This window comes from Petaurus breviceps, unplaced genomic scaffold, assembly GCF_028583685.1.
Source record: "Petaurus breviceps papuanus isolate PSGF00001 unplaced genomic scaffold, PetGlider_PUasm1.0 91041, whole genome shotgun sequence".
Classification (NCBI taxonomy): domain Eukaryota; kingdom Metazoa; phylum Chordata; class Mammalia; order Diprotodontia; family Petauridae; genus Petaurus; species Petaurus breviceps.
Genome location: NW_027187400.1, coordinates 34,129,539 through 34,153,943, shown reverse-complemented (window position 1 = coordinate 34,153,943; position 24,405 = coordinate 34,129,539). Strand labels below are relative to the sequence as shown.

General features: G+C 46.3%; 1 protein-coding gene across 5 annotated transcripts in view; it reads right to left on the bottom strand.

Annotated features, from left to right (window-relative positions):
• MEGF6 (multiple EGF like domains 6) overlaps positions 1-24,405 on the bottom strand; it is a 372,060-nt gene that overhangs the window by 122,412 nt on the left and 225,243 nt on the right. For 2 of the 5 annotated variants that reach the window (XM_069079593.1, XM_069079595.1), the window contains exon 1: positions 2,688-3,160. The exons of the other annotated variants lie outside the window; for them this stretch is intronic. In XM_069079593.1, coding sequence (XP_068935694.1) covers positions 2,688-2,853 — 166 coding nt within the window. In that variant the 5' untranslated portion in view covers positions 2,854-3,160. Of the gene's footprint in view, positions 1-2,687; positions 3,161-24,405 lie in introns of those variants that run through there. 5 annotated transcript variants of the gene reach the window in all.

The window sequence follows — 24,405 nt, the reverse complement described above, 5'->3', positions numbered from 1 at the left end:
GCATTCAGATCTCCAGGTTTAAATGTGAGATTGTAAGGTCCGTTCTAGAGCAGCCCCAGGAAAGATGGAAACCCAGAGCCAGAACTTCCAAATGACTGCCTGGGTAGCAGCTGTAAGAGCCAAAGAGCTTGAAGGCAGTTACTGGGCTTGCTTGATTACTTCAATTGGATTCAGCAAGTAATACTGGCCTTTTCTCTGTGCCTCACACCTGATGGTTATCTCTCTGACTTTTCACATTTTCCTCCCAAGCCTGGAATACTGCCCCTCCTCATTTCTCCCTTTTGAAGTCCCCGGCTTCCTTCAACACCTAATATCAGAGTCACTTTCTGCAGAAGGTTGTTTCTGACCTGAGTTCATATCTGGCTTCAGACACTTACTTGTTGTGTGACCCTGGGCAAGTCACTTCACCCTGTTTGCCTCAGTTTCCTTATCTGTAAAATGAGCTGGAGAAGGAAATGGGAAACCACTCCAGAATCTTTGCCAAAAAAAAAAAAAAGTCAAGAAAAGCAGAACATGACGGAAAAACACCCAAACAAGTGTTATATCATTTATGTCATCTTCCCAATAGAGTTCAAACTATGTGAGGGCAGGACCTGTTTCTTTGTACATTCAGTACCTACAACAGTGACTCACCCATATTAGGTACCTAACAGGTGTTTGTTGGCACAAAGGGAAAAAAAAAACAATCTCTGTTCTCATGAAGCTTACATTTTATGAGGGAAAAATATCACTTAGGCCACTCTGGAAGGGAGTCTCAGAAAATACTGTGGCTATACAGATTCTTCTACTCTGAAACCACTCGAGGCAAATCTCCTTTGTCTCCACTGATTGCCCATCATGGAACCCAGACCCCAGCTTTTGTTTAACTATTTCAGAAAAGTCCAACTCTTTGTGACCCCATTTAGGGTCTTGGGGGGACAAAGATACTAGAGTGGTTTTCCATTTCCTTCCCCAACTAATTTTACAGATGAGGAAACTGAGGCAAACAGAGTTAAGTGACTTGCCTAGGGTCACATATCTAGGAAGTGTCAGGTCAAATTTGAAGTCAGGTCTTCATGACTCCAGGCCTGGTACTCTACCCACTGAACCACCTAGCTGCCCCAGACCCCAGCAATGACACACAGAGACCCAGTCCCAAGAGATCCAGGCAGGATCACAGAATGTAAAAGCTGAAAGGCATCTTAGGGTTCCTCCAGCAGAACCCTGCAGTTTTAGAAAGTGACAGAAAGACCCCTAGATTGGGATTTGGAGGCCCTGGCTCTGTGAGGTATTTATTACCCGTGTGGCTTTTGCATTCATTACTTCCCCTCTCAGGGCTTCAGTTTCCCAATCGGATCAAAGCTCCAGCAATAATGCATATTTCTACACCCCTTCCAACACTGGTTTTTCACATTTCTTGCCATTTCTACCATTTACTGGGTATGAGTTAAAACCATTTTACAGAGGAGGGAACTGAGGCCCAGAGAAGGGACATGAATGGCCCAAGGTCACAAAGTCAATAAATTTCAGAACTGTGATTCAAACCCAGATCCTCAGTGCTTTTTTCATTACACTTTGCAGAGTATACTCTCTTCCAGAATCATCATTCCTGAAAACCCAGCCTTCAATAGATTTAATGGCCTCTAATGTCCATTCCAGGTCTAAAATGACAATCCGAAGATCTCTTCCCCTTGTTCACCCTTGTCCACCCTTGCATAATGGGGCCTGGCTTCTCCAGACTGAGCTGGTTTTACCCAAGCTCTTGCCCATAAAAGTTAGCTTCTCCTCCACCTTCAAATACTGCTGAGAGGTTTTTGTTATCTCCCCTTATCTAATGACCAATAATTAGTGTCAATAATTATTCTGGCTCGAGGAGCTGAGGCTGGGGACAAAGAGGAAGGATGCTGAATTATTCTCAGCAGGAGACTTCATAACCACTTAAAAGACAAGTATGCCTCGCTCCCTGCTGAGCTGACTAAGCGACATGGGGAGTGAGGGAGAGAAAACAAGAAATTTCCACTGAGCTTATTCCCTTTGCTCAAATCTCTGCTGAGGAGAGAGACCAGGATGTGCAGAAATTTGGAAAAATAAAAATTCAGGTTTGAAGGAACAGCATGGATCACTTGAGACACTTTGTGCAAACTCGGAAAGGAGGGAAGCTATCGGGCTGCTGTCTCTGCTGGCTTCACTCACACAGGAGGCACCCAGGGACACCAGCCCCCGCAGGGGCCACCATCCTCCGGAGCTCTTAGAAAAATGAAAGTGCCCAGGGACTCCCAGGGCACTTCCAGTCTCATGCCTGACTCTAAACCGCCACCTGAGACACAAACCATACATCGATTCACAGGTTTTGAGCTGGAAGGAATCTTCAAACTCACCCAGTCCAACTCCTACATTTTTACAGATGAGGAAAACGAGTCCCAGGAAGCTAAATGACTTGCTCAACATCACACACGTATGTGGCAGAGTTGGGATTCGAACCTAGATTCTGTGCCTGCAAACCCAACTCTGGGTCAGTGTGACTGAGGGAGATGAACAGCTCCCTCCCGGCTCACATCTGCTTCCCCAGGGCTTCCCAGGTGCAAAGGTTGGCAGCCCAGAAGGTTCGGGGAGAGGGGGCGCCGGAGTAACCTTCTCCCACCCTGGCACTGAGACCAAGCAGGCTGGCTAGAGAGTCCCAAGCTCCCGTGGGAGGGCCCCACACTTACCTGCCCTCCGCTCCACAGGGCCCACAGCGTAGCCCGTCTGGCCCAGGTAACAGGGATAGCAGTTCCTCCAGAGGTAGCGGTAGTGGGTGGTGGCTACACCCCTCAGCGTCCCCAGCACCCCAACGCACCACACGACCACGCGCCACCAGCTGTAGCCTGGTCCCATGGCCAGGCGGGCAGCCGGTCCTCACGCAGGCAGAGGGTGGGGTGGGGTGGGGGTAAGGAGGAGGAGGCGGGGGAGAAGAATCGGAGCTGGACGTGGGAGCTTCTTTCCACGGGGCAGAAAAAGGCGAGAAGGGGATGATGCAGGCGGCGGCGAGAGGAGCGCTCCTCTCCGGGCAGTCTGCGGCGGGCAGCGCCTGCCCGGAGCGAACAGCAGGGATGCAGGACTGACCCGCAGGCAGGCAGGAAGGCACTGGGGACCCACCGAGCAGCCGGGGCCAGACCCGAGCTCTCTCTGGGAGCCGTCCAGCCCCTCCTCCCTTATGTTCTCAACTTTCCACCCGCCCCCTGCAGGTAAGGGCCAAACCCCAGCAAAGGCCCCCGCCCACCCCTCTGGCCCCCCCCCCCCCCCCCCCCCCCCCCCCCCCCCATTTGTGGTTTCTGAGAGCTGGCCAGCGCCAGTGTGTGCGTGACATCACATTCCTTCTCAGAAAGAGAGGGAAGAAAGAGAAAGACGGAAGAAATAAGAGAGGAGGCCAGAGACACACAGAGCGTCAGAGACGTAGGAAAAGAGAGAGAAGAGAGGAGAGAAAGAGTGAGACTCAGAGAGGGGGGGGGGGGGGTAAGGGAAAAAGAATAGGAAAGGAACCAAGAAGGGGGATTGGGGGTGAGAAAGCCCAGGAAAGAAAAAAAAAATCCTGGCAAATGTCTGCAGGCACTGTGTGGGGAAGGAGATTTGGAGCCAGGCTATATTTCTATAATTGGTCAGACTAACAAAGAGAAGGAAGCCTGAGGGGGACCTTTTAAATCAGCACCACATTTTGGAAACCCCACTTAGGCTGGGTAGTGAGGACCTCTGAAGCAGATGGAACCCCTGTCCAGCACCAAGCAAGCGCCCTTGACAAAGCAATCAGTACGCACCAGGACAGAGAACGGAGACATCAGTACAAAGGAATAGGAGAGGGGGCAAAGAGGTGGGGTGGGCAGAGCAATGGAGGGGGCATCCAGGTATCCCCAAAGGAGGAAGGAAGAGAGCCAGACCACAGAGAGGACATGAGTGCCAAGTCTCCAGGCACCTAAAGATGCAGCCTAGTCTCCTAAGATTTTTTTCCCTGGGGATTATTTAGAATACCAGGGGTGGACTTGAATTTGGAAGACCTGAGGTCAAATCTTCCTTCAGACACTTACTAGCTGTGTGACCCTGGGCAAGTCATCTAACTTTTCTGAGCCTCAGGTTCTGGAAGAGAGAGTGAGGCTGATGACTGTACAGCCCTGCCTCACTTAAATTCGATTCACTTGCAAGTCAAGACATCACCGTCCTGATGTCATTGGTTCTCTTCCAGAAGGATGAACGACAATAATATAATGGCAATAATACTGGTCAGTAATACCTAATTATAACAGCTGGCATTCTATAGCGCTTTAAAGTCTGCAAAGGGTGTTACTTGTATATCCTCTTATTATCCCCATTTTACAGAGGAGGAAACTGACTGGAAGACAGGTGAGGTGACTAGTCCAGAGACACACTAAGGAGTGTCTGAGGCAGGATTTGAACCTGACTCCAAGACCAGTATTCTCTCTGAGACATCTAGGATAGAGAGTCAGTCTTGAAGTCAAGAAGTGTGCTCAAATCTTACCTGAGAGACAGAATCACTGTATTCCCGGAAACTCCTATCCACTGCAAATCACTTCACCTTAATGTCTCAGAGGCTCCTTTTCCTCACCTATCTAGTGGGGACAGTTAGATAGTCTAACTTCCCAGCTACAGTCAACCTTGGTATCTGGAAATCCTGGGTTCAAGTTCTGCCTCCAACATTTTCTAGCTAAACAAATCCCATCTTCTTAGTGCTCACTACCCCCCACCATCCCTGGACGTTGCCAATCCAAATCACTGAATGAAATTCCCATGCCAAGGGCAGACCTAAATTGGCAGTGAGTATTTGTACAACAGGAGTTTCTCAGAGGGGTGAAATCACAAGTCTGGATTTTAAAAAGTGAGAACAATAATACCTACAGCTTCCTGGGCTCTTGTAAGGATCAGAAGAGACAGCATACAGTTGGTACACTTTAAAATGCAATCCAAATGTCCTGACCCTCCTTTGACTTTTCTTCCTCTCCTTCATCCTCAGAGCTCAAAGGGGTGAATTGGGATGGAGAGCCTCTGGAGAGGAGCTGGGCTTCCCCCAAGCCTTCCCTGAGGCAGTGAATCAAGGGGCATTATGCTTAGTAGAACTCAGTCCTAATCCCCTCCCAATTCTTTATATCAGGCTGGGCAAGCAGGGCAGCCAGCTACCCTGGGCATGGCAATCTAGAGGGCAGCACCCAAGGGACTCTATAAAACCAGTCATGTTCTTCCCAATGAAGGATTTTCAGAGACACTAACCGAGAGGGCTATGCCTCACAGCAGGTCAAGGAGGTGCCATTTATAGGACTCTGAAATTTACAAAGCACTTTACCTACATTAATTGATCAATCAATAGACATTTATTAAGTGCCTACTGTGTGCCAGGCAGCCCTGGGAGGAATTATTATACCCATTTTAGAGATAAGCCAACTGAGATGAATTGACTTGTTCAAAGTCACCATTATAGTCTTAGAGAGGCTTCCTGAATCATCATGTGGACTGGAAACAATGCCAGACTCAGAAATCTGAAGAACCAATTCGGATTCGCACTAATTTTGTGAGTCTGGCCAAGTCCCTTCACTTCTTTCTCTCCAATTGTTGCTTTTCTTATTTGCAAAATGGAAAGAATAATACTAGGCAGCCAAGGTCAATGGGAAAAAAACTCAGAGGACCTGGGTTCTAATCCTGATTCTATTACTACCTGACCATGGGCAAGTTACTATCCAGGGCCTCAGTGTCTTCATCTGTAAAATGGCCAGGGTGGAACAAGGTGACTTTTAAGGCCCTTTGCCAATCTATATCAAAGATCCTATGATTTTTTCCTAACATTTGTATAATGATTTAAGATTCTGCAAGGTAAGGTATAAAATTCCTATACTGCCATTACATACGCCAGGACTCTCCTTTCCATCACACAGAACAAGGGCAGAGGGTCACTGGTTTCAAGGATTCAAGGGCTTATCAGGGAGGAGCAAGATTAGACCATGTGACCCCAAATACTTAGAGTCTCTGGTCCTCAGTGTTCTCATCTATAAAATGGGAGGGTTGACTTGGAAGACCATCTTTCCAACTCTACATCTATGATCGAACTTCTCAAAAGTCTGTTCCCATTCTAGACTATGATCCTATGAAGGTTTACTCTGCTTGGCTCCAGTGGGCAGAATCATGAAGAGGCACACTTGGGCCTAAGGTTGGCTCCAAGTTCCTAACATGAAAGCTATACCCAAGTGGAATGGACTGCCTTGAGAGAAAATGGGTTCCACTTTGATGAAGGTCTTCAAGCTGAAACTGTTATTTAATATTTCTTAGTTGTGTCTGACTCTCTGTGACCCCATTTTGGATTTTCTTGGTAGAAATTATGGAGTGGTCTGACATTTCCTTCTACAGCTTATTTTACAGATGAGGAAACTGAGGCAAACAGAGCTAAGTGACTTGTCCAAGGTCACGCAGCCAGTAAGTGTTTGAGGCTGTATTTGAACTCAGGTCTTCCTGAATCCAGGCCCAGAGTTCTATGCACTTTTCTTCTCCAGCAGAGACCAGATGACCACTAGATGTCAGTAATATTGTATGGGGGATTTTTTTTTCTGGTTTGTACTGAACTAGTTGGTTGCTGAGGTCTCAGTCATGAGAAAAGTTCGTTGCAAACCTTGAAGAGTTAGAGAAACATGCATCATTAATGATATAATACAGGGCAGTCAGGTGGTGCAGAGGGCTGTAGAGTCAGGAGAGCCTGAGTTCAAATCCAGCCTCAGGCACTTACTAGCTGTGTGACCCTGGGCAAGTCACTTCATCCTGTTTGCCTCAGTTTCCCCATCTGTAAAAGGAGCTAGAGAAGAAAATGGCAAACCACTCCAGGATCATTGCCAAGAAAATCCCAGCTGGGGTCAAGAAGAGTTGGACGTGACTGAACAACAACAATGTTAATAAAATGCTGAAGCCTGCTGGGGGAATTCACAGGGAACAGAACAGAGCTGTACCTGCCTGGGCAAACCGTCTATAGTCAAACTCATCAGGCTCTCAGATCTAGCTCTGCAAGGGATCTTAGAGGCCACACAATCCAACCCTTTCATGAGAGATGAGAAAACCAAGGCTCAGGGAGGCCATATGCACTGAGGAGAGCATGGGGGGGAAGGGAAGAGTGGGATGGAAAGCACAGTGTCCTGCTTTGTCTGTGACAACAGAAGACATGTGACTGGGGAAAGGGGAAGGGATGGTAGCTTCACACCCATGGGAGATGCACACAGCTCCTGCTTGCTGAAGGTAAAGGCTGGTCTTGCTCCAACCTGTGTCTAAAATTAAATGGCCAACCCTCAAATTCCCTGCCCCCCTGGCACTGGGCAGGCTTATGAATACAGCAAGAGAATGAGACTGCCTGGAATCTAGAAAAAAGGCAGAAAATTTTCAAGTGGGCTCAGTAAGCCCAGGAGTCACTGCTAATCTCTCCAAGGACATTTTATTTAATTGCAAACATTTATTCCTGACATTCACACTGATTGGGCCTCCAGAAATCTCATTAACCCACAGACTTTCCCATCCCTCTGCGGAATGTGTCTTCAATATCAAACCAACATTTTATTGCCCCAATATGTATTTCATTTGTCTATTATTCATATGCAACTGCTAACAAAAGCCTACATGTTACACCCAGTGAAGCCTCTAGCCAACAGCCAGTGTGGCTGAAAAGGCCTCCAGGTTACCCCTTCCCTTGGTGTAGGAAGGAAAGAGGAGGGAGGGTGTTGGCTCTGGGGACCAGGGACCCCAAGGGGGCTCAGAACTGCCACCAACACCCCCACAAGCATGTGAAGAGTGGGAAGGGGGGTGTCAAAGCGAGCCCACCACAAAGGCCCACCAAAAGCCACTAGTGAAGTCCAGTCCTACCTTCTGAAGGGACAGCTTTCCAGCCTCTTCCCCTCTGCTATGTCCTTCTAGACCCTCCTCATCAAACGCCTTCCTCATACCTATTGGTTCACATGTTGGCTTCCCCGTTAGAATGTAAGCAGGGCAGGGGCGGCCAGGTGGCTCAGCGAGTAAGAGCACCGGCTCCAGTGTCGGGATGACCTGGAGATCGAATCCCGGGCTCAGACACTCAGCACCACACCCAGAAATAACTGGCCGTGTGACCTTGAACAAGTCACTTAACCCCGATTGCTTTAAAAAAAAAAAAAAGAATGTAAGCAGGGACAATATTTTTTTCTTTTCTTTATAGTCCAGCCTTTAGCACTTCCTCACTTAATGTTTGTTAACTGACTAAACGTGGTTCATGGGATCCAAATACAGGTATCTCCTGACACCAAGTCACAGTCTTGGGGGGGGGCTAAAATGGAGGCCTTCTTGTCTAACCCCCTCATTTGAGAGATGAGTAGACTGAGACTCAGAAAAGTGATGGGATTTGCCTCGGATAACACGGGAAATGAGCAGCAGAGAAAGCACTTGAACTCAGATCATGGGAATGAAGGACATAGTCCAATCTTCATTGTATTCTAGATCCCTAGACAATCCTACAGACTCCTCAAAATAATGATTTTCTAAAAAATTTGTGATGGAAGGCAATGCTAAATTTCAATTAGAAGTCAGGGAAAATAAAGATTTAATTTTTTCACATCCAAGTTCATAGACTCCCTGAAATCTATCTACAGACCCCCTTGGGTTTTCCTGGTCCCCAGGTAAAGAACCTCTGGTCTAGTCCAACTGCCTCATTTTGCAGAAAAGGAAACTGAGGTTCATAGTGGAGAAAGGTCATACAAATAATAAGTATCATGCTTGGACTTTGAACCCAGGTCCAAATCTAGGATCATTCTGCTTCTCTCAAATCTCTGACCAAGAATGCCAAATACCATTTTAATTTGCATTTAGAAAAGTGAAAAGGAGTGCAGAATGATGGAGGAGATAGCCCAGCTTTGCTCAAATCTGGTCAGTCCACATTTAGGGTACAATATTTGATTCTGCACACCTCACATTGGGAAGGACATTGAGAAGGTGGTGAAAGTCCACAAGAGGGTGGCCAGGATGGCAAGGGGGTCTCATCTTGGTGACCTGATAGGCCTGGTTGAAAGAATAGGGATTTTTAGCCTGGAGAAGAGATGATGATGATGGTGATGGTGATGATGATGACGATGGTGATGATGATGGTGATGGTGATGGTGATGGTGCTGAGGGTGGTGGTGGTGATGATGATGATGGTGATGGTGATGATGGTGATGGTGGTGGTGGTGATGGTGGTGATGATTGTGTTTGTGTGTAGGGGAGGGTGAGATGACTTTAAGTATTAGAAAGATTGTCATATAGAACACAGGTGAGACTTTGGGCTCTTCGTCCCAGAATGTGAACTCAAGGAGCTCTGGGGGTTCCCTCTTGCCTCGAGGATAAAGTACAAGCTCTGTCTATTTGGTTTCTTAAAACCCTCCACAGTCTGGGTCCCTACTATGACCTGTTTTTCCAGGATTGTGCATGTAATTGACTTTCCATCTCCCTTTTGTGTCTTTGCAGAGGAAAAAGATATGGCAGAGGCATCCATTTTTGACTTGATGTCAGGATAAACATTCTAACAATTAGAATTGTTCCAAAATCTAATGAGCAGTAGTGAGCTCCCCAACACTGGAAGTTTTCATGCAGAGGACAGATAACCCCTTGTTGGGTATGTGGTAGAGGGGGCTCTTTTAAGGTCATTTAGTCAGTCAACAAACATTTAAGGACAAAAAGGTAAGTAAGATGGTAGATAGACAAATAGAGACAGAGAGAAAGAGGGAGGGAGATGGAAAGAGACAGAGAAAGAGAGACAGAGATGGATAGATGGATTAATGGAAATAGGAGAGAGAGAGAGAGAGAGAGAGAGAGAGAGAGAGAGAGAGAGAGAGAACATTTATTAAGTGTTTCCAATGCCACTTGGCAAACATGTGGTGAGTATAAAGTTAGACTTGATGGTCTCTGAAGTCCGTTCCAAGGAATCCTCTGAGCCTCAATCCCTTCATTTTTAAAATGGGGATAATAATACCCTTATTACTCACTCTCCAAGGCGGTTGCAAAGGAAAACCTCTACGAGTCCTAAAGCGCTCTACACATGTCAGCAGAGAATTCTTACTCATGCCCCATGATTCTTGCTGTCCCACTGCAGCCTTGCATGGCGAATGATCTCAGAGCCATTACTGAAAAAACCAGGCTGGGCCAGGATGACTCATGTGGTAACCTCCAGCCCCCAGAATGCCTGCTGCCAACTGTTGTCCCATCCTAAAATATCCATTCAAGCCTCACTGCATTCTAGTCTGGGGATAGGCCTGGCCCTCTCCCCTGCTGCCTTCACAAGCAGTGACTAACAAAAGTCTGCTCCCTGCCCCCTCCATTCTCCCTCTCTCTAGCAACTTTCTTGGGTGTGGTGGGGAGGCCAGGGTGGGGGGCGGGGGGAAGTGACTCCACACCTCAGCTCCAGCCTAGACCTAAGCATCAGAGGCCCAGAAAACAGATACTACATTATGGTCTAAGTTCCATTTTGAGGCTAGGGCTATTTCTCAGCTCCTAGGGTAGATTCATGCCCCTACCACCACCACCACACACACACTGTACATCCCCCTTTTGTGTATAACCCCTTTGTCTCTAGATCCCTCTGAAGCATTTCCAAACTACTTCCGGGTAAGATAAGTCAGCCTAGGACAGCTAACACCTCCACACTTCCACCTGGCCAATGTAGCCCTGAGACGGATCTAGCTTTTTCATTTTTCCCCACCCAAAAGTACAGGTGGCACTGCCTGTTGTCAAAGTCGATCTAACAGCCATTTACTAAGCGCCCACCATGGGGAAGACAGTTCCTGTCCTCAAAGAAGGCAACGATATGCATACAATGAAATAAATACAATTTTTTGTCTTAACCTATGATTTCATTGGTAAAGGAAGGCCTGGTGAAGGAACTCCCTTTACCAAACTGGATGGCATTTCATCCAAAGCATAGTCTTATTAGAGGGCTGCCAGAGAGCTGGAGGAATTTGGCCAGAGCACAGTCAGTGTGTGTCAGAGGGAGCCTTGAGCCCAATTCTTCTTGACCCTGAGGTGCCATCTTGGGTCAGAGAGGGGGCAGGGAGAACACTAACAATTGGAAGGATCCATAAAGGGGTGTCATGGGGATTTGCACCCAAGTTGTGCTTTGATGGAAGGCAGGGATCTCAGGAGATGGAGGTGAAGAAAGAACAGTGGTAGTCAGACTGTAGATACAGAGAAGCAGGAGATAGAATGTCCATTACAGGAAACAGCAAGACATTAATTTGACCGGAACATGGACTGAGTTAAAGGCAGTCATGACTGTTCATTCTGGAAAGGAGTGTAAGCGGTTGCCACCAAGCATGGAGGAAAGGGAGCCTAGTGCAGGGTGGGGCCCCTGGGCCCTTCCTCCAAGGCAAGGGGCACTTGGCAGGTACTGGATATTGGTTTCTCCCTCTTTTCAAGCCATCAAATGGAATATTTTAGGGGAGAGTCTTATATGAGTAGGAATTGGCATCTCTGAAGTCCCTTCTGATTTGGAAAGGCTACAATCTGTGAGGTGGTTCTAATTTGAAAAGAGATAACTCATGTCTAAGGAAGCAGAAACCTTGATTCATCTAAAAGTTTAAAAATAAAAAAAAAGTGAAACCACAAAAAAAAAGACATCAAGGCCTAAACAACCACTCTGCGTTTGCTTTTCCAGAGGCCAACTCATAAAAGTCAATTAACACTCTGGAATGTTTCCTACCAACAAGTCAAGGCAAAAAGAACCTTGCTTTCTCTGCACTGGAGACACTAAAGGGCTATTAGCCAACTCTGATTATGCAGGGGGTTTAGATACCAGTGTATTGGATTACCCAGGCCTCAGGACTTTCCCTTACTTCCCACTCACTTTTCATAACTCCCTCCCCAGCTTGGAGAAAAGATGATTCTGGGAGGACCTGATGGAGGAAGAATCAGGCCTGTTTTTCTTGGCCCTAAGGACAGAACCAGGAGCAACGAAAAAGTTTCAAAGAGACAAATTTTGGGCTCTGTGTCAGGAAAAAATTTCCTAACTCTTATGAGTGTTCCAGAGTAGAATGGATCAGGTGGTGGGGTCCTGCTTGTTAGAAGTCTTCAAGCAGACCCTGGCTGACCACATGTGGGCAGTGCTGCCACACAGGCTCCTTCTGCATGGGGGCTGGATTGGATGGCTGCTGAGATTCCACCCATCACTCTGCTAGCTGTGGCCTCACATACCCGCCATCTTCCCCAAACATGGCCACTGGAAAAGAAGGAAGTTCCAACTCCTTAAGAAGCTTTACTCCATAATATCCTTTCACCTAACCAAGTCAGTGTCCCCACTATCTCCCGCACCCATTAGGATCCAAGCTCCATGCCTTTGGTCATTCTGAGCATGGCTGCTGGGAAGCTTCACTCATTTGACAGACATTACATGCCTACTGTGAGCAGAGCTCCAGGTTGGGCAGAGGAGAAGATGCAAAATTTAGGATCAAAGAATTAAGGGGAGGCAGTGTGGTGCAATGGAAAGGACACTGACCTTCCCAAGCCCCCTTATGGCTAGTGCATAAGTGCTAGTACTGTATTAATGATTTCCAATGATCATATCTATCTATGTCTGTCTATCTGTCTACCTGTGTCTGTCTAACCATCTCTATCTGTCTGTCTGTGTTAATCAATCCATCCATTAATCTATCTGTCTGTCTGCCTGTCTCTCTCTCTCTATCTATCCATCCATCCATCTATCTATGTATCATTTGTGTGTACATAATTGTATACATGTTGTCTTTCCCATTAGACTGTGATCTCTTTGAGAAAGGGGACTGTCTTTTGTCTTTGTATCCTTGCAAGTGCCTGGTATATAGGAGGTGCTTAATAAATGCTCATTGACTAACTGATTGTATTTGGAGTTAGAGGACCAGGGTCTCCATCATGGCTCTGCCACTCACTACTCATGGGACATGCACCAGATCTTTAACCTTTCTGAGTCTTAAGGTCTCGAGTTCCTCATCTGTAATTTGAGAGCTGGGTTGGGATACATGAACACTAATGTCTCTTCCAGAGTGATGATTCTGAACAATTCAGATCTAAATAGCAGCATCCTGGATGCTATTTGGAGCTGGAAGGTCCTCCAAAGTCACCTAGTCCAACCCTTCTCATCTGACACATGAGGCACAAATAAGCAAAAATGCTCTCTCTCTCCCTCTCCCTCTCTCTGTCTCCCTCTCTCTCTCTTTCTCTTTCCCCCCTCTCTCTGTTTCTCTCTCTGTCTCTGTCTGTCTCCCTCCCTCCCTCCCTCCCCCTCCCTCTTTCTCTCTCTGTCTCCCCCCTCTCTATTTCCCCCCTCTCTCTGTTTCTCTCTGTGTCTCTCTGTCTCTGTATTCCTCCCTCTCTCTGTCTGTCTCCCTCCTTTCTTCCCTCCCTCTCCTGCTCCCTCCCCCCTTTCCTGGTGGTGACAAAAAGTAAGAACTTGAGAAGAGAGAGGGGATGTTAGCAACCTCCTTTCCTCCCTTGAGTAGACATGGGGCTGTGAACAGATTCTTTAGGGCAGGGACTGTCTTTTACCTCTTTTTGTATTCCAGTACTTAACACAGTGCCTGGCACACAGTCGGTGCTTAATAAATGCTTATTGATTGAACACATGGCATCTCTTTTTTTGCTTCTTTGCATCTGTCCTTTTGTGCTCCTAGGTGAAAGACTATTTTAAGTCTTCTGGTGGATCTGCCTGCTTTGAGTCTCTTCCCCATTCCAATCCACTTTCCACTCAGGCCCTAAAGTCATTTTCCTAAAAATGTAGGTGTGATCATGTCACCACCATCCCTACTCAATAAACTTCAGTGGCTCTCTATTGCCTCCAGAATCAAATACCAAATGCTTTGGCATTCAAAGCCCTTCATAACTTTCCTAGACCCTCCTACCTTCTCAGTCTTCTTACACCTTACTCCCCAGCATGTTCTCTTGGGTCCAGTAACCCTGGCCTCCTGGGTCTTCCATGAACAAAACATTCCTCTCAACTCTGGGCCATTTTCTTTGGTTCTCTCTCATGCCTGGAATGTTCCCCCTCCTCTGCTGCAACTACTGACCTCCCTGGCTTCCTTTAAGTCCCTACTAAAATCCTACCTTCCTTAGGAAGTCTCCCCCAACCCCTCCTCATTCCAGTGCCTTCCCTCTGTTAATTATTTACTATTTATCCAGAATATAGCTTGTTTGTATACATTTGTTCGCATGTTGTGTCTCCCAATAGAACGTAAGCTCTTTCAGGACAGGGACCATCTTTTGCCTCTTTTTGCATCCCCAATGCTTAATACAGTGCCTGGCACACAGTTGACACTTAATAAAATTGAGTTGAATATCTGAAATGCAGCGGCCTTGGATGCACCCTTGTGAGTTTTGAAAGATCAGGAAACCCACTAGATGTTGAGTGGCCAACTCTGAAGGACATGCTGGACCTAACCTGGCAGGGGACTGACCCAGCACTATGTCCCATAAGCAAAAGAACATCCGCCAGCTCTGCCATGCACAGAAATGAACTTGAGAATGGAAGCGTTTTGTAGTGACCACTTTTAGTTCGAGTCTATTCTTCCTAGAGACTGAGGGGTAGATAGATAGATAGATAGATAGATAGATAGATAGATAGATAGATAGATAGATAGATAGATAGATAGATAGATTAGATAAGTAGGTAGGATAGATATATGTATACATTTATATATATATACATATACACATCTATACATACAGATGTATAGATATGTGTATGTGTATATATAAAGAGAGATACATTTGACATTTGAGCAATGTGGCCAGTCCATTGGAGTTGTGCTTTCTGAAGCAGAATTTGAATGCTTGGCAGTTTGGTTTGAGAAAGGCCCTCAGTGTCTGGTACCTTAACCTGCCAGGTGATCTTTGGAATCTTCCTAAGACAATTCGAATGGAAGCAATTCCATTTCCTGCATGGCGTTGGTAGACTGTCCAGGTTTCACAGGCTTACAACAATGAGGTCAGCACAAGGACTCTGTAGACCTTCAGGTTGGTAGCCAGTCTAATCCCTCTGCTCTACCACACTTGCCTTAGAAGATGAGAGAGAATACACTTCCCTCCTTTTCTTCGAAAGGTGGAGGACAATGAGTACAGAATGTTGCATACCCTATCTATGAGTCAAGGTCAAGGTCACTGTGTTGGTTGGCTTTATTTACCTGCTTCTCTTGGTTTGCAGAGTGCATGGAAAGGGATGAATTGGGATATATGGGGAAGGGACTGAGATGTAAATCAGTCAATTTGAGATGTCAATTATTCTTTCATTTAACAGGGGATGAAGGGAGGAAAAGAAATCAGTGGGAAAGGAAGAAAGAAAAGGCCCAGTCTGGCCATGCTAAAGCTGAGGATGCTTTCCTAAAGGCAGAGGCCACAAGTCTTCCCCCTCCACTCCTTTCCCCCGCCCCCTAGTTTAATAAATCTTGTTTATGGAGCAGAGAGGGAAGGCAGTTTCTGTAACTACAACAGTTCCTTCCTGTTTCCATGACTGATGAATGGAACAGTCCAAAGCCTATTCGCCCTGGCATCTAACCTTGGTAAAACTGTGACAGTGACTAGTTACTAGTTCAATTTCCCCAGAGCCCGCCCACCTACCTTTCCCTCCTTTTCAAAGCCCTGCATATATCAATGTTTAAATTAAAGGAGTAGTTCCCCTTAGTCTATTGCGCCAAGATCTGGGATTCCCAAGGAGTACTTTGGGGGGACATGGTGGTGAAAGGCCCACCACCATAAGTTCAGAAGCACACCTAGATCCCTTCTCAAAATGGAAGTTCCAGGAAAAAAATCACAAATGGGAGAAGGGGACCTCAAGGGCAAAGAGATGTTTAAGGTGAGAAGGTCACACATCAACGAAATTTTTTTAAACACACAAGTTAAAAACAAAAAAACAAATGAAGAAGGGGACACAAATGGGCATTTTGTTTTCTGTAACCACCTTCTTAAATGACAGATTCAGAGGTGATTTCACATGAATAATCAATATCATACTGCTAGCCTTCTCAAGGCGTGGAGGGAGTGAATTTGGAACTCAGTTTTTTTTTTAAAGCAATTGGGGTTAAGTAACTTGCTCAAGGTTACACGGCCAGTTATTTCTGGGTGTGGTACTAAGTATCTGAGCCTGGATTCCATCCCAGGTCATCCAGACTCTGGGGCCGGTGCTCTTACTAACTGTGCTACCTGGCCACCCCAGAACTCAGTTTTTTTTTTAAGTGAATGTTAAAGAGGTGTCTTACATGTAATTGGAAAATATTTAATGAAATAAATGAAAATATTTTTAAACAAAATAAATACATGTTGCAGAACAGGTTAAAAGTTGGCCTCTAAGCCCAAAAGACTGAGTTCGGATCAAATATGACTCAGTGACCCAGAGCAAGTCATTTAACCGCTTAGTATGAGAGGAAACTCTCATGCAAATTGCAGATAAAATACTGACCTGAATTGGTAGAGAGAGAGAGAGCCTCCTCCTCTGGGAATTCCCTTTACCAGTGAAATCACAAGTCTAGTCTCAGTCCACTGTATGCATCTTATATTTCTATGCACATACATAAATATATATCTCTTAAAAACAAATGGTACCGAACAGTTGAGTTTCTTCCTTGCCATGCTGGAGCTGAGGTCCCTCCCTGCTCTTCCACATGCATGGTCCTCTTCTGCTCATGAGGCTGACTTCTCTTGTTAGAAGGCTACATTCTAGCCTTCTCATCTTGAGAGGATTACCCAGGGTACTCCCCCTGTCTTTGCTAAGAGGCTAGATTTCAGAGCTCTTGAACTTGGAGCTGCTAAAGAAGCAATCCTGAGACTGCTGTTACTCAGGAACTCCCCTGCCACTCCCCCCACTTCCATCCAGGAGGCAGGGATTTCTTTCTACGACACCTGTAGGTGACAGCACACACCTCTTCCCAACTAATCCATTGATCAAGGAAAGAAACAAGTGTTTCTATAGAGCCTACTATGTCTCAGGCACTGTGCTAATAAATGCCTTAAACATATAATCTTATTTGATCCAGGTAGGTCCAGTTATGATCCCCATTTTATAGTTGATGAAACTGAGGGCAGACAGGGGGTTAAGTGACTTGCCCAGGGTCACACAGCTAGCAAGTGTCTGAGGCCAGCTGGTTGACAAACATTTATCAAGTCTCTACTGTGCCGCAGGCATTGTGCCATGTGTTAGAGCTATGAAGACAATAGATGAAACGATCCCTTTTCAAAAGGAGGTAGCAGCCTCTAGGAACAAGGGGAGGGCAGCTGTGGGTAAGCATTAGCTTCCCCCCATACATATACAACACCCCCCTTCCTTCCAGGCCAACATACACAAGTGCTCTAATTCACAGTGGTCCCAATGCATCGTGAGGGATTCCATTCAAATATCCAAATCAAGGCTCACCACCACAAATTCATTGAGTTAATTAGGGAATTACCTCAATTAACGCTCTACAAATAGAAACAATAAGGGTCATCAAAATTAGAGAAGAAAGGAATCTTAGCCCAAATGCTTTATTTTAATTAAAAGATGAGGAAGCTGCGGCCCAGAGAGGTGATGGGACTTAGTGGGCGTGACACAGAGAGGTTCTTCCTCTAAGTCCAAAGTCTGGTTCTCTGCTAGATTCCACTGCCCCCTCCTCTAATAAAATGCCCCAGGAAGGGCATCGACACACCAGGCTGAAGACCCCAAAGGTCCTGTCACCTGTCTCTCTGTATGACAGGTGTGGGGGGGAGGGCACCATGCCCCCCAGATCACCACGAAAAAGATCTGCTGGAGTGTCCACCAGAGAAATAGCTGGAGCTCTAACCCAGACAGCCACCACCATCAGCAAGGATGCACCAGGCCCCAGCAGAGAACCCACAGGCACCTCTTCCCCGAGTTCCCTTTCAAGGGGCCCATGTGTCTGAAATGAATGGCGATGGCCACGGGAATCTGGAAGCTGTTTTGTAAATGCTTTCCCGATGCGAAAATGTAATGCTGGGTTTCTCAGCTTGGATTCCATCATCCTTTTGCTGGGAGGAATGTCTCTGTGTCAGCAGAATGAGCTGTTCTCCATCTGAAGGGCTGGCTCCAGCATTCCTACCCAGGCTGACCCCATGGGGCTCGGCAGGATCCCTCCACTCAGAACCAGCCTGCTTTTAACCTGTGAGGACTTCAGAATAATGGAGAATCAGAGGGTACCAATTCAGAGCTGGAAGGGACCTCTGAGGAGATGTTGTCCAATGCCCTCATTTTACAGAGGCAGAAACCAAGGGGCATTCTCAAGGCCCACACAGAGCCAGAATTTGAACTTGGGTCCTCTGATTTCAAATCCAGGGCTCTTTCCCCTGGACCTTAGTTGATTCATCTTGGATTGAATTAGATTGGATTGGTTCTGGGTGTTTGGAATGACTTGTCACATCAGAGAAGTGATGATGGCACTGGCCTTCGAGCCAGAAAGACCTTGGCCAACATTTCCCAGCTCTGTGAATCTGGACAAGCCCCTGAAACTCTCAGTGCCCTGAGTGACCTCCAAGACTCAGAATAACGGGAAGGGTGAGGGAAGAAGTTTCCTTACAGAGGCTTTTCCATACTGATGACTTCAAAGAAGGAGAAGGAAGAAAGAGAAAGAAGAAAGGATGATTATAATGATAATATCCATATACCTTCCCACTTTGGGCAGAAAGGTGGGGGAATATAGGTACAGAATGTTAGATATACTGTCAGATGGGAGTATTATATCAGTCTTACTTTGTTGTTTTTCCTCATTGTAAGAGACGACAGCAGTATTCTATCTGTAAATGCCTGTGAGTGTAAAAACTGAAGGCATCAATAAAACCTACTGTTCTTTTAAAAAATCATGATGGTATCTAGCAATTATATACCATTCTAAGACTTGCAAAGAGCTTTACAACCATTATCTCATTTGGTATTCATAATAACTCTGCAAGGTAGAAGCTATTATAATCCCAGTTTTACAGACGAGGAAACCAAGGCACAGAGAGGTCAAGTGGTTTGCTGTGGGTCACCCAGCAAGGAAGTATCTGAGACAGGATTTGAATTCAGGGCTTTCAGACTCCCAAATCCCAAATTCTCTATCTGTCGGTAGGGGGAGGGAGGAGGAGGATGGAAGAGGATAAGGACTGAGGTTTATATAATAGCGATTTATGATTTACAAAATGCTTTCTATATCATCTCATTTGATGACAATAGAGAGAGGCAAGTGGTCCAGAGATGATCGTCCCCGTTAAGACAGAAAGAGAGGCGAGGGCAGAAAGTGAGTCTCGCTGACTTTGGGTCTGAGCTTCTGTCCACTGGGATGTCCCCAAACACACTCTTCACCTTCCTCCAGCCCCATCCTTCTGCAGGAATGGCCGCCACATGTGGACCTCTTCCATTAGGGGCTGTGTGGCATCACGAAGGCCTCTTGGAGGCAAGTTGAATGACAAAGGGAGAGGCATGATATGCTTGGCATGTCAGAGCCTGCACATGCTCCCCAGCCACATAATTCATTCAGGGGCATCACAGTGGGGGAGCCCACATTCCAAACACTGCCAGATCATCCTTGTTCCACAAGATGGTCCTCACTCCTCAGGGGGACATGGATGTGGAAGGACTCTCAGGGCCCACAGGAATTCTGTTATTCCTTTGTTGAATAATTCATTTAATCCTTTGGGAATGCCAAGAGACTGCTAGGATCCAAGGAGGATAAGGAGGGCATGTCCAGAGTCCAAGAAAACGACACATGGAGCTCTTTCTTCCAATTCTATGTAGTGCTCTTGTAGTGCTCAAGGGTTGGGGGACCATGGCTCTGAAGTGAGACCCAGGAGGTTTGGGGTCTAGTTCTAATGCCTAGTTTTCCTGCTTCTAGGTTCCTTTCTGCATTGCACCTAGAACTTTGAATCCTTGAGCACAGGGAGTAGAAATCAAACATCTCCAGCAAAGCAAAGGACCACCCAAAACCTACAAAGTTAGTGAAGGGCGAGTGTTTTGTGGTCATGATTAGCTGCAATCATCCTTTCCAAATTCATCCAGAATTAGATAGGACTTTAGCTTGAAGTGCAAAAATGTGAAAACCCTTGCCCAAGGTCATACAGGTAATAAGTCACAGTGGTGAGACGTGAAACCAGGTCAAAAATCCAAGATTCAGAGTGGAAAGGGTCTTCTGAAATCCTCTGGTTCAACCTTCTCATTTTACAGATGAGGAAACTGATATCTAGGGAAAATAAATTATTTGTCCAAGGTCATACCAATGGTAAGCATCATATGCAAGGTTTGAACCCAAGTCCTGTTACTCCAAAGACACTGAAGAGCTCAGGGCATTTAGAGACAGATGCCTGATGGAGTTTTCCATCTCCTGCTGTAGATGTCCTCTGAGGGAAGGCAGCAAGAGGTCAGTTGATATCCCTCTTCCCAGTACAAAGGCAATTTCTCCCTCCTGCTGCATCCATTAGCCTGATTTCCCATAAGAGGGGCAAAAAGAAGTAACCTCCTCTTTGACCTCAGGCTTTCTATCAGGTAGTAACTGACCCTTCAGGGAAGAGGAAGAGGAAGGGCTTCCTTCTTCTGCTATAATCTCCTGCCTTCAGAGAGAAGAGCAGCAGTGAAATAGGGTCTCTCATCTGGCCATCAGACCGTGCGACTTCAACTTGACTTGAACCCTCTTCTGGGAAGAGGAATGGCACCTTCCACTCAGTGATGAACATTCTCACACCTGGTCATTTCAGGAATTCTAAATCCCTCTAGCTCATCATCCAAACCCTACTCCCCATCTCCCACCACCCAATTCCTTATTCTCATCCCTCTCAAGCCTCCACCCTCAAGTCCCAATCAAACACCACCCACCCTTTCCACTGTGCTCTCTGGAATACCTGGTCCTTAGGCAGCAAACTTCCCTTCCTCTTAAATCGTTTCCTCTCCTTCCATCTTCTAGCAGTCACTGAAACCTGGCTCCCTTCCCTCTGCCCCATGACATAGACAGAGCCTCCCTGACCACCTGTTCTAACACTAGCCGCCCCTTTACTCATTCCCCTCAGCTCACTGGTCAAGGCGAGGGAACTGGACTCTTCCTAGTTCCTCATTGCCGCTTCCATGCTCTCCACCTACCTCCCTCACTCCACAACCTCTCCTCTTTTGAAGTTCACTCAATTTATATTTACCACCCTCTCAGAATCCTGGTACCTGCTATCTACATATCTCCAGGTCACTCTCCTTCCTTCTTCAATGGTTTTGGTACATGGTTCTCAATTTTTTTTCTCCTTCCCAACTCCTGTCCTCATACTTCTGCATACATATTGATTATTCCTCAAATATCCTAATCACTCAGTCCCTCAACCTACTTGTTTCCTGTGACCTACACTTCCACCCCACCTTAACCACACACACACACAAATGGTCATACCCTTGATCCTACTATCACCCATGAATGCACCACCTCCATTTTGGAGAATTCTGAAATTCTCTCATCTGGCCATAATCTCTGCCCTTCCTTACCAAATTCTATTTTTGTCCACAATGTGACCTTGAATCTCAACCCCTTGGTTCTCTCCCAGGCCATGCCCCCTGAATTAACCACTCTCTCCTTTTTTCCCTTTGACCCCTTGGTGAACTAGTTCAACTCTTCTCTGTCCTCCTCTCGAGTCCCTGACCCCCTTATCATATTGCCATTTGCACCTCGCCAAGCTTCAGCCTTGGATCATTCCTACTATCCACTACCTTTGCTCCGACACATGCCGCTGAATGAAGGTGGAGAAAAACACGCAATTGTATTGACAGGATCCACTAAAAAATTTATGTTACACAACTTCAACTGGGCCCTCACTACTTCCAGGCAATCCTTCTACATCTCTCTAACCAATACACAATTCAACTCTTCCAAATCTTTTCAATTCTCCTCAAACCTCCTACAGCTTCCCATCCTCTCCACTGAGAACCTTGACTCATATTTTACAGGGAAAAATTAGACTATTAGCCATGAGCTCCCTCTTTTTCTTCTCCCATCATTCATCCATCTCCTCCTTCACTTCTGTGTCACGAGTACTCAAGACATCCCCTTCCGTTCCATTTCTGCCAACAGACTTACCTTCTGTCAGCCCCACAATCTTCAATCTTTCTCTGTCTACTAGCTCCTTTCCTAATGTCCATATCTCCCCTATCCTCAGAAAACTCTCACTTGATCCTTTTATCCATATTAACTATCGTCCTGTGTCTCTTCTGCACTTTGTGGCTAAACTCCTCATAAATACCATCCATGATGGGTGATTGCACTTTATCTCCTCCCATTCTCTTCTTCTGTCTTCTAATCTCATCGTTCATCTGAAACTGCTCTCCCCAAAGTTACTAATGATCTCAACTGCAAAATCCAAAAGCCTTTTCTCTGTTCTCATTCCCCTCCTCCTCTCTACAGGTTTTGACACCTTTGATCACTCTCTCCTCTCTTCTCTCTAGGTTTCCAGGACATTCCTCTCTCCTGGTTCTCCTCCTACCTATCTGACCACTCCTTCTCAGTCTCCTTTGCTGGCTCCTCCTCCAGATCATACTCCCTAACTCTAGGTGTCCCACAGGGTTCTGTCTTGGTCCTTCTGGTCTCTTCTCCCTCTATCCTACATTTCTTGGTGATCTCTCTGTTTCTGTGGGTTTATCATTTCTGTGCTGATGATTCTCAAATCTATCTTGCCCTAATCTCTCTGCTGATCTCTAATCTCATGTCTCCAACTGCCTTTCAGACATCTTAAACTCAATATGTCCAAGATGGAACTCATTATCATTCCCTCTAAAGCCTCCCCCCAATCCCCACCAATTTTCTTAGTTACTGCAGATGGCAACACAGGTCCAACCATGTCACTCCCTATTCAATAAATTCCAGTGGTTCCCTATAACCTCCAGAAGCAAATACAAAATCCTCTGATTTGGAATTCAAATCCCTTCATGACTCAGCACTCTCCTGTCTTTCCAGTCTTCTTACATCTTATTTCCCTTCTCAAGGAGAACTAGCACGTCTTGTGTGAGGGCTCCCAAGTGCTTTTCAGGACAGCTCATCTACCTTTGGTCCACCTGTCATCCAATTCTTACCTACGGCTCCAAGAAGCTGTGACATGCACAATGGCCACACCATGGTAAACCATCTCAGCAGATGGGCTAAACATGGGCCTCCAACCTGTTGGTGAGTTAAAGGGGTGTCCACTCCAAGCATGTGAAGACGTCCCCCGACAGATGGATGAATGAGAACAATTTGTTCCAACAGCCATGAAGGCGGCTGAAGCAGACGCCGTGGAGTGCCTAGAGCTTGGTCAGTCATCAAAGACACAAAGTCATTGACTGCATCTCAGACCTTCGCCGGTCATCTTTTGTCCTGTCACAGGACTGTGATGACTCGGGAAGAGAGAGTGAGGCTGGGGACTTTGTGCAACTCTGCCTCACTTAAATCCAGCTCGCGTATGAGTCATGTGGTGTCGGTTCTTTTCAAAAATGAAGGACAAACAATAGTAACAACTTCTTCCCCGACACATTTTTTGATCCAGTGACACTGGCTTTCTGGCTGTTCCATAAGCAAAGCAAGCCATCCCTCCACCCCTTGCATTTTCTCTGACTGTCCCCCATATCTGGAGCACTCCCCTCCCTCCTCTCCAACTACTGATTAACCTTGAGTCCCAACTACAACCCCACCTTCTGCCGGAAGCCTCCCCCAGCCTCCCTTCATTGCACTGCCTTCTCTCCTTTAATTATTTCCCATTTATTCTGCATATAACTTGTCTGTACATAAGTGTTTACTTGTCTCTCCCAATACAATGCAAGCCCCTTGAGGGCAGGGACTGCCTTTTGGTTTTCTCTGCATCCCTAGCACTCAGTGAAGCACCTGGCACATACAGGATGCTTAGCAAATGTTTACCGACTGACCAAGGTAGAGGAGCAGAAGTAGGACCCCTACATTGCAAAGGCAGGAAAAACCAAAGTCAAGACAGGCTTGCATCACTGGCTCCAGACTTCAGGGAAGCAGAATCCCAGTGAGCACCCCACTCTATTGATGCAAATAAAGGTTTCATATGTCTCAGGACATGAAGCAGTCATGGAAAGAACCTTGGATTTGGAGACACAGAACTTGATTTAGAATCCTGGTTTGGCTACCTGCTATGTGTGTGCCCATGGCTCAGTCCCCTGGGCAAAATGACCATGGTGCTATGATGAAAAGATAGAAAATACCACAATGGGAAGCAGGGTCAGGAAGTACAGAGTTCAAATCGTACCTCAGACACTTCCTAGCTGTGTGACCCTGGGCAAGTCACTTAACCTCTGTCTGCCTCAGTTTCTTCATCTATAAAATTGGGATAATAACAGCACCTATCTCCCAGTGATGTTGTAAGGACCAAATGAGATAATATCTTTAAAGTGCATAGCATATAGTAGGTGCTAAATACTTCCTCCCTCCCTTCCTTCCTTCCTTCCTTCCTTCCTTCCTTCCTTCCTTCCTTCCT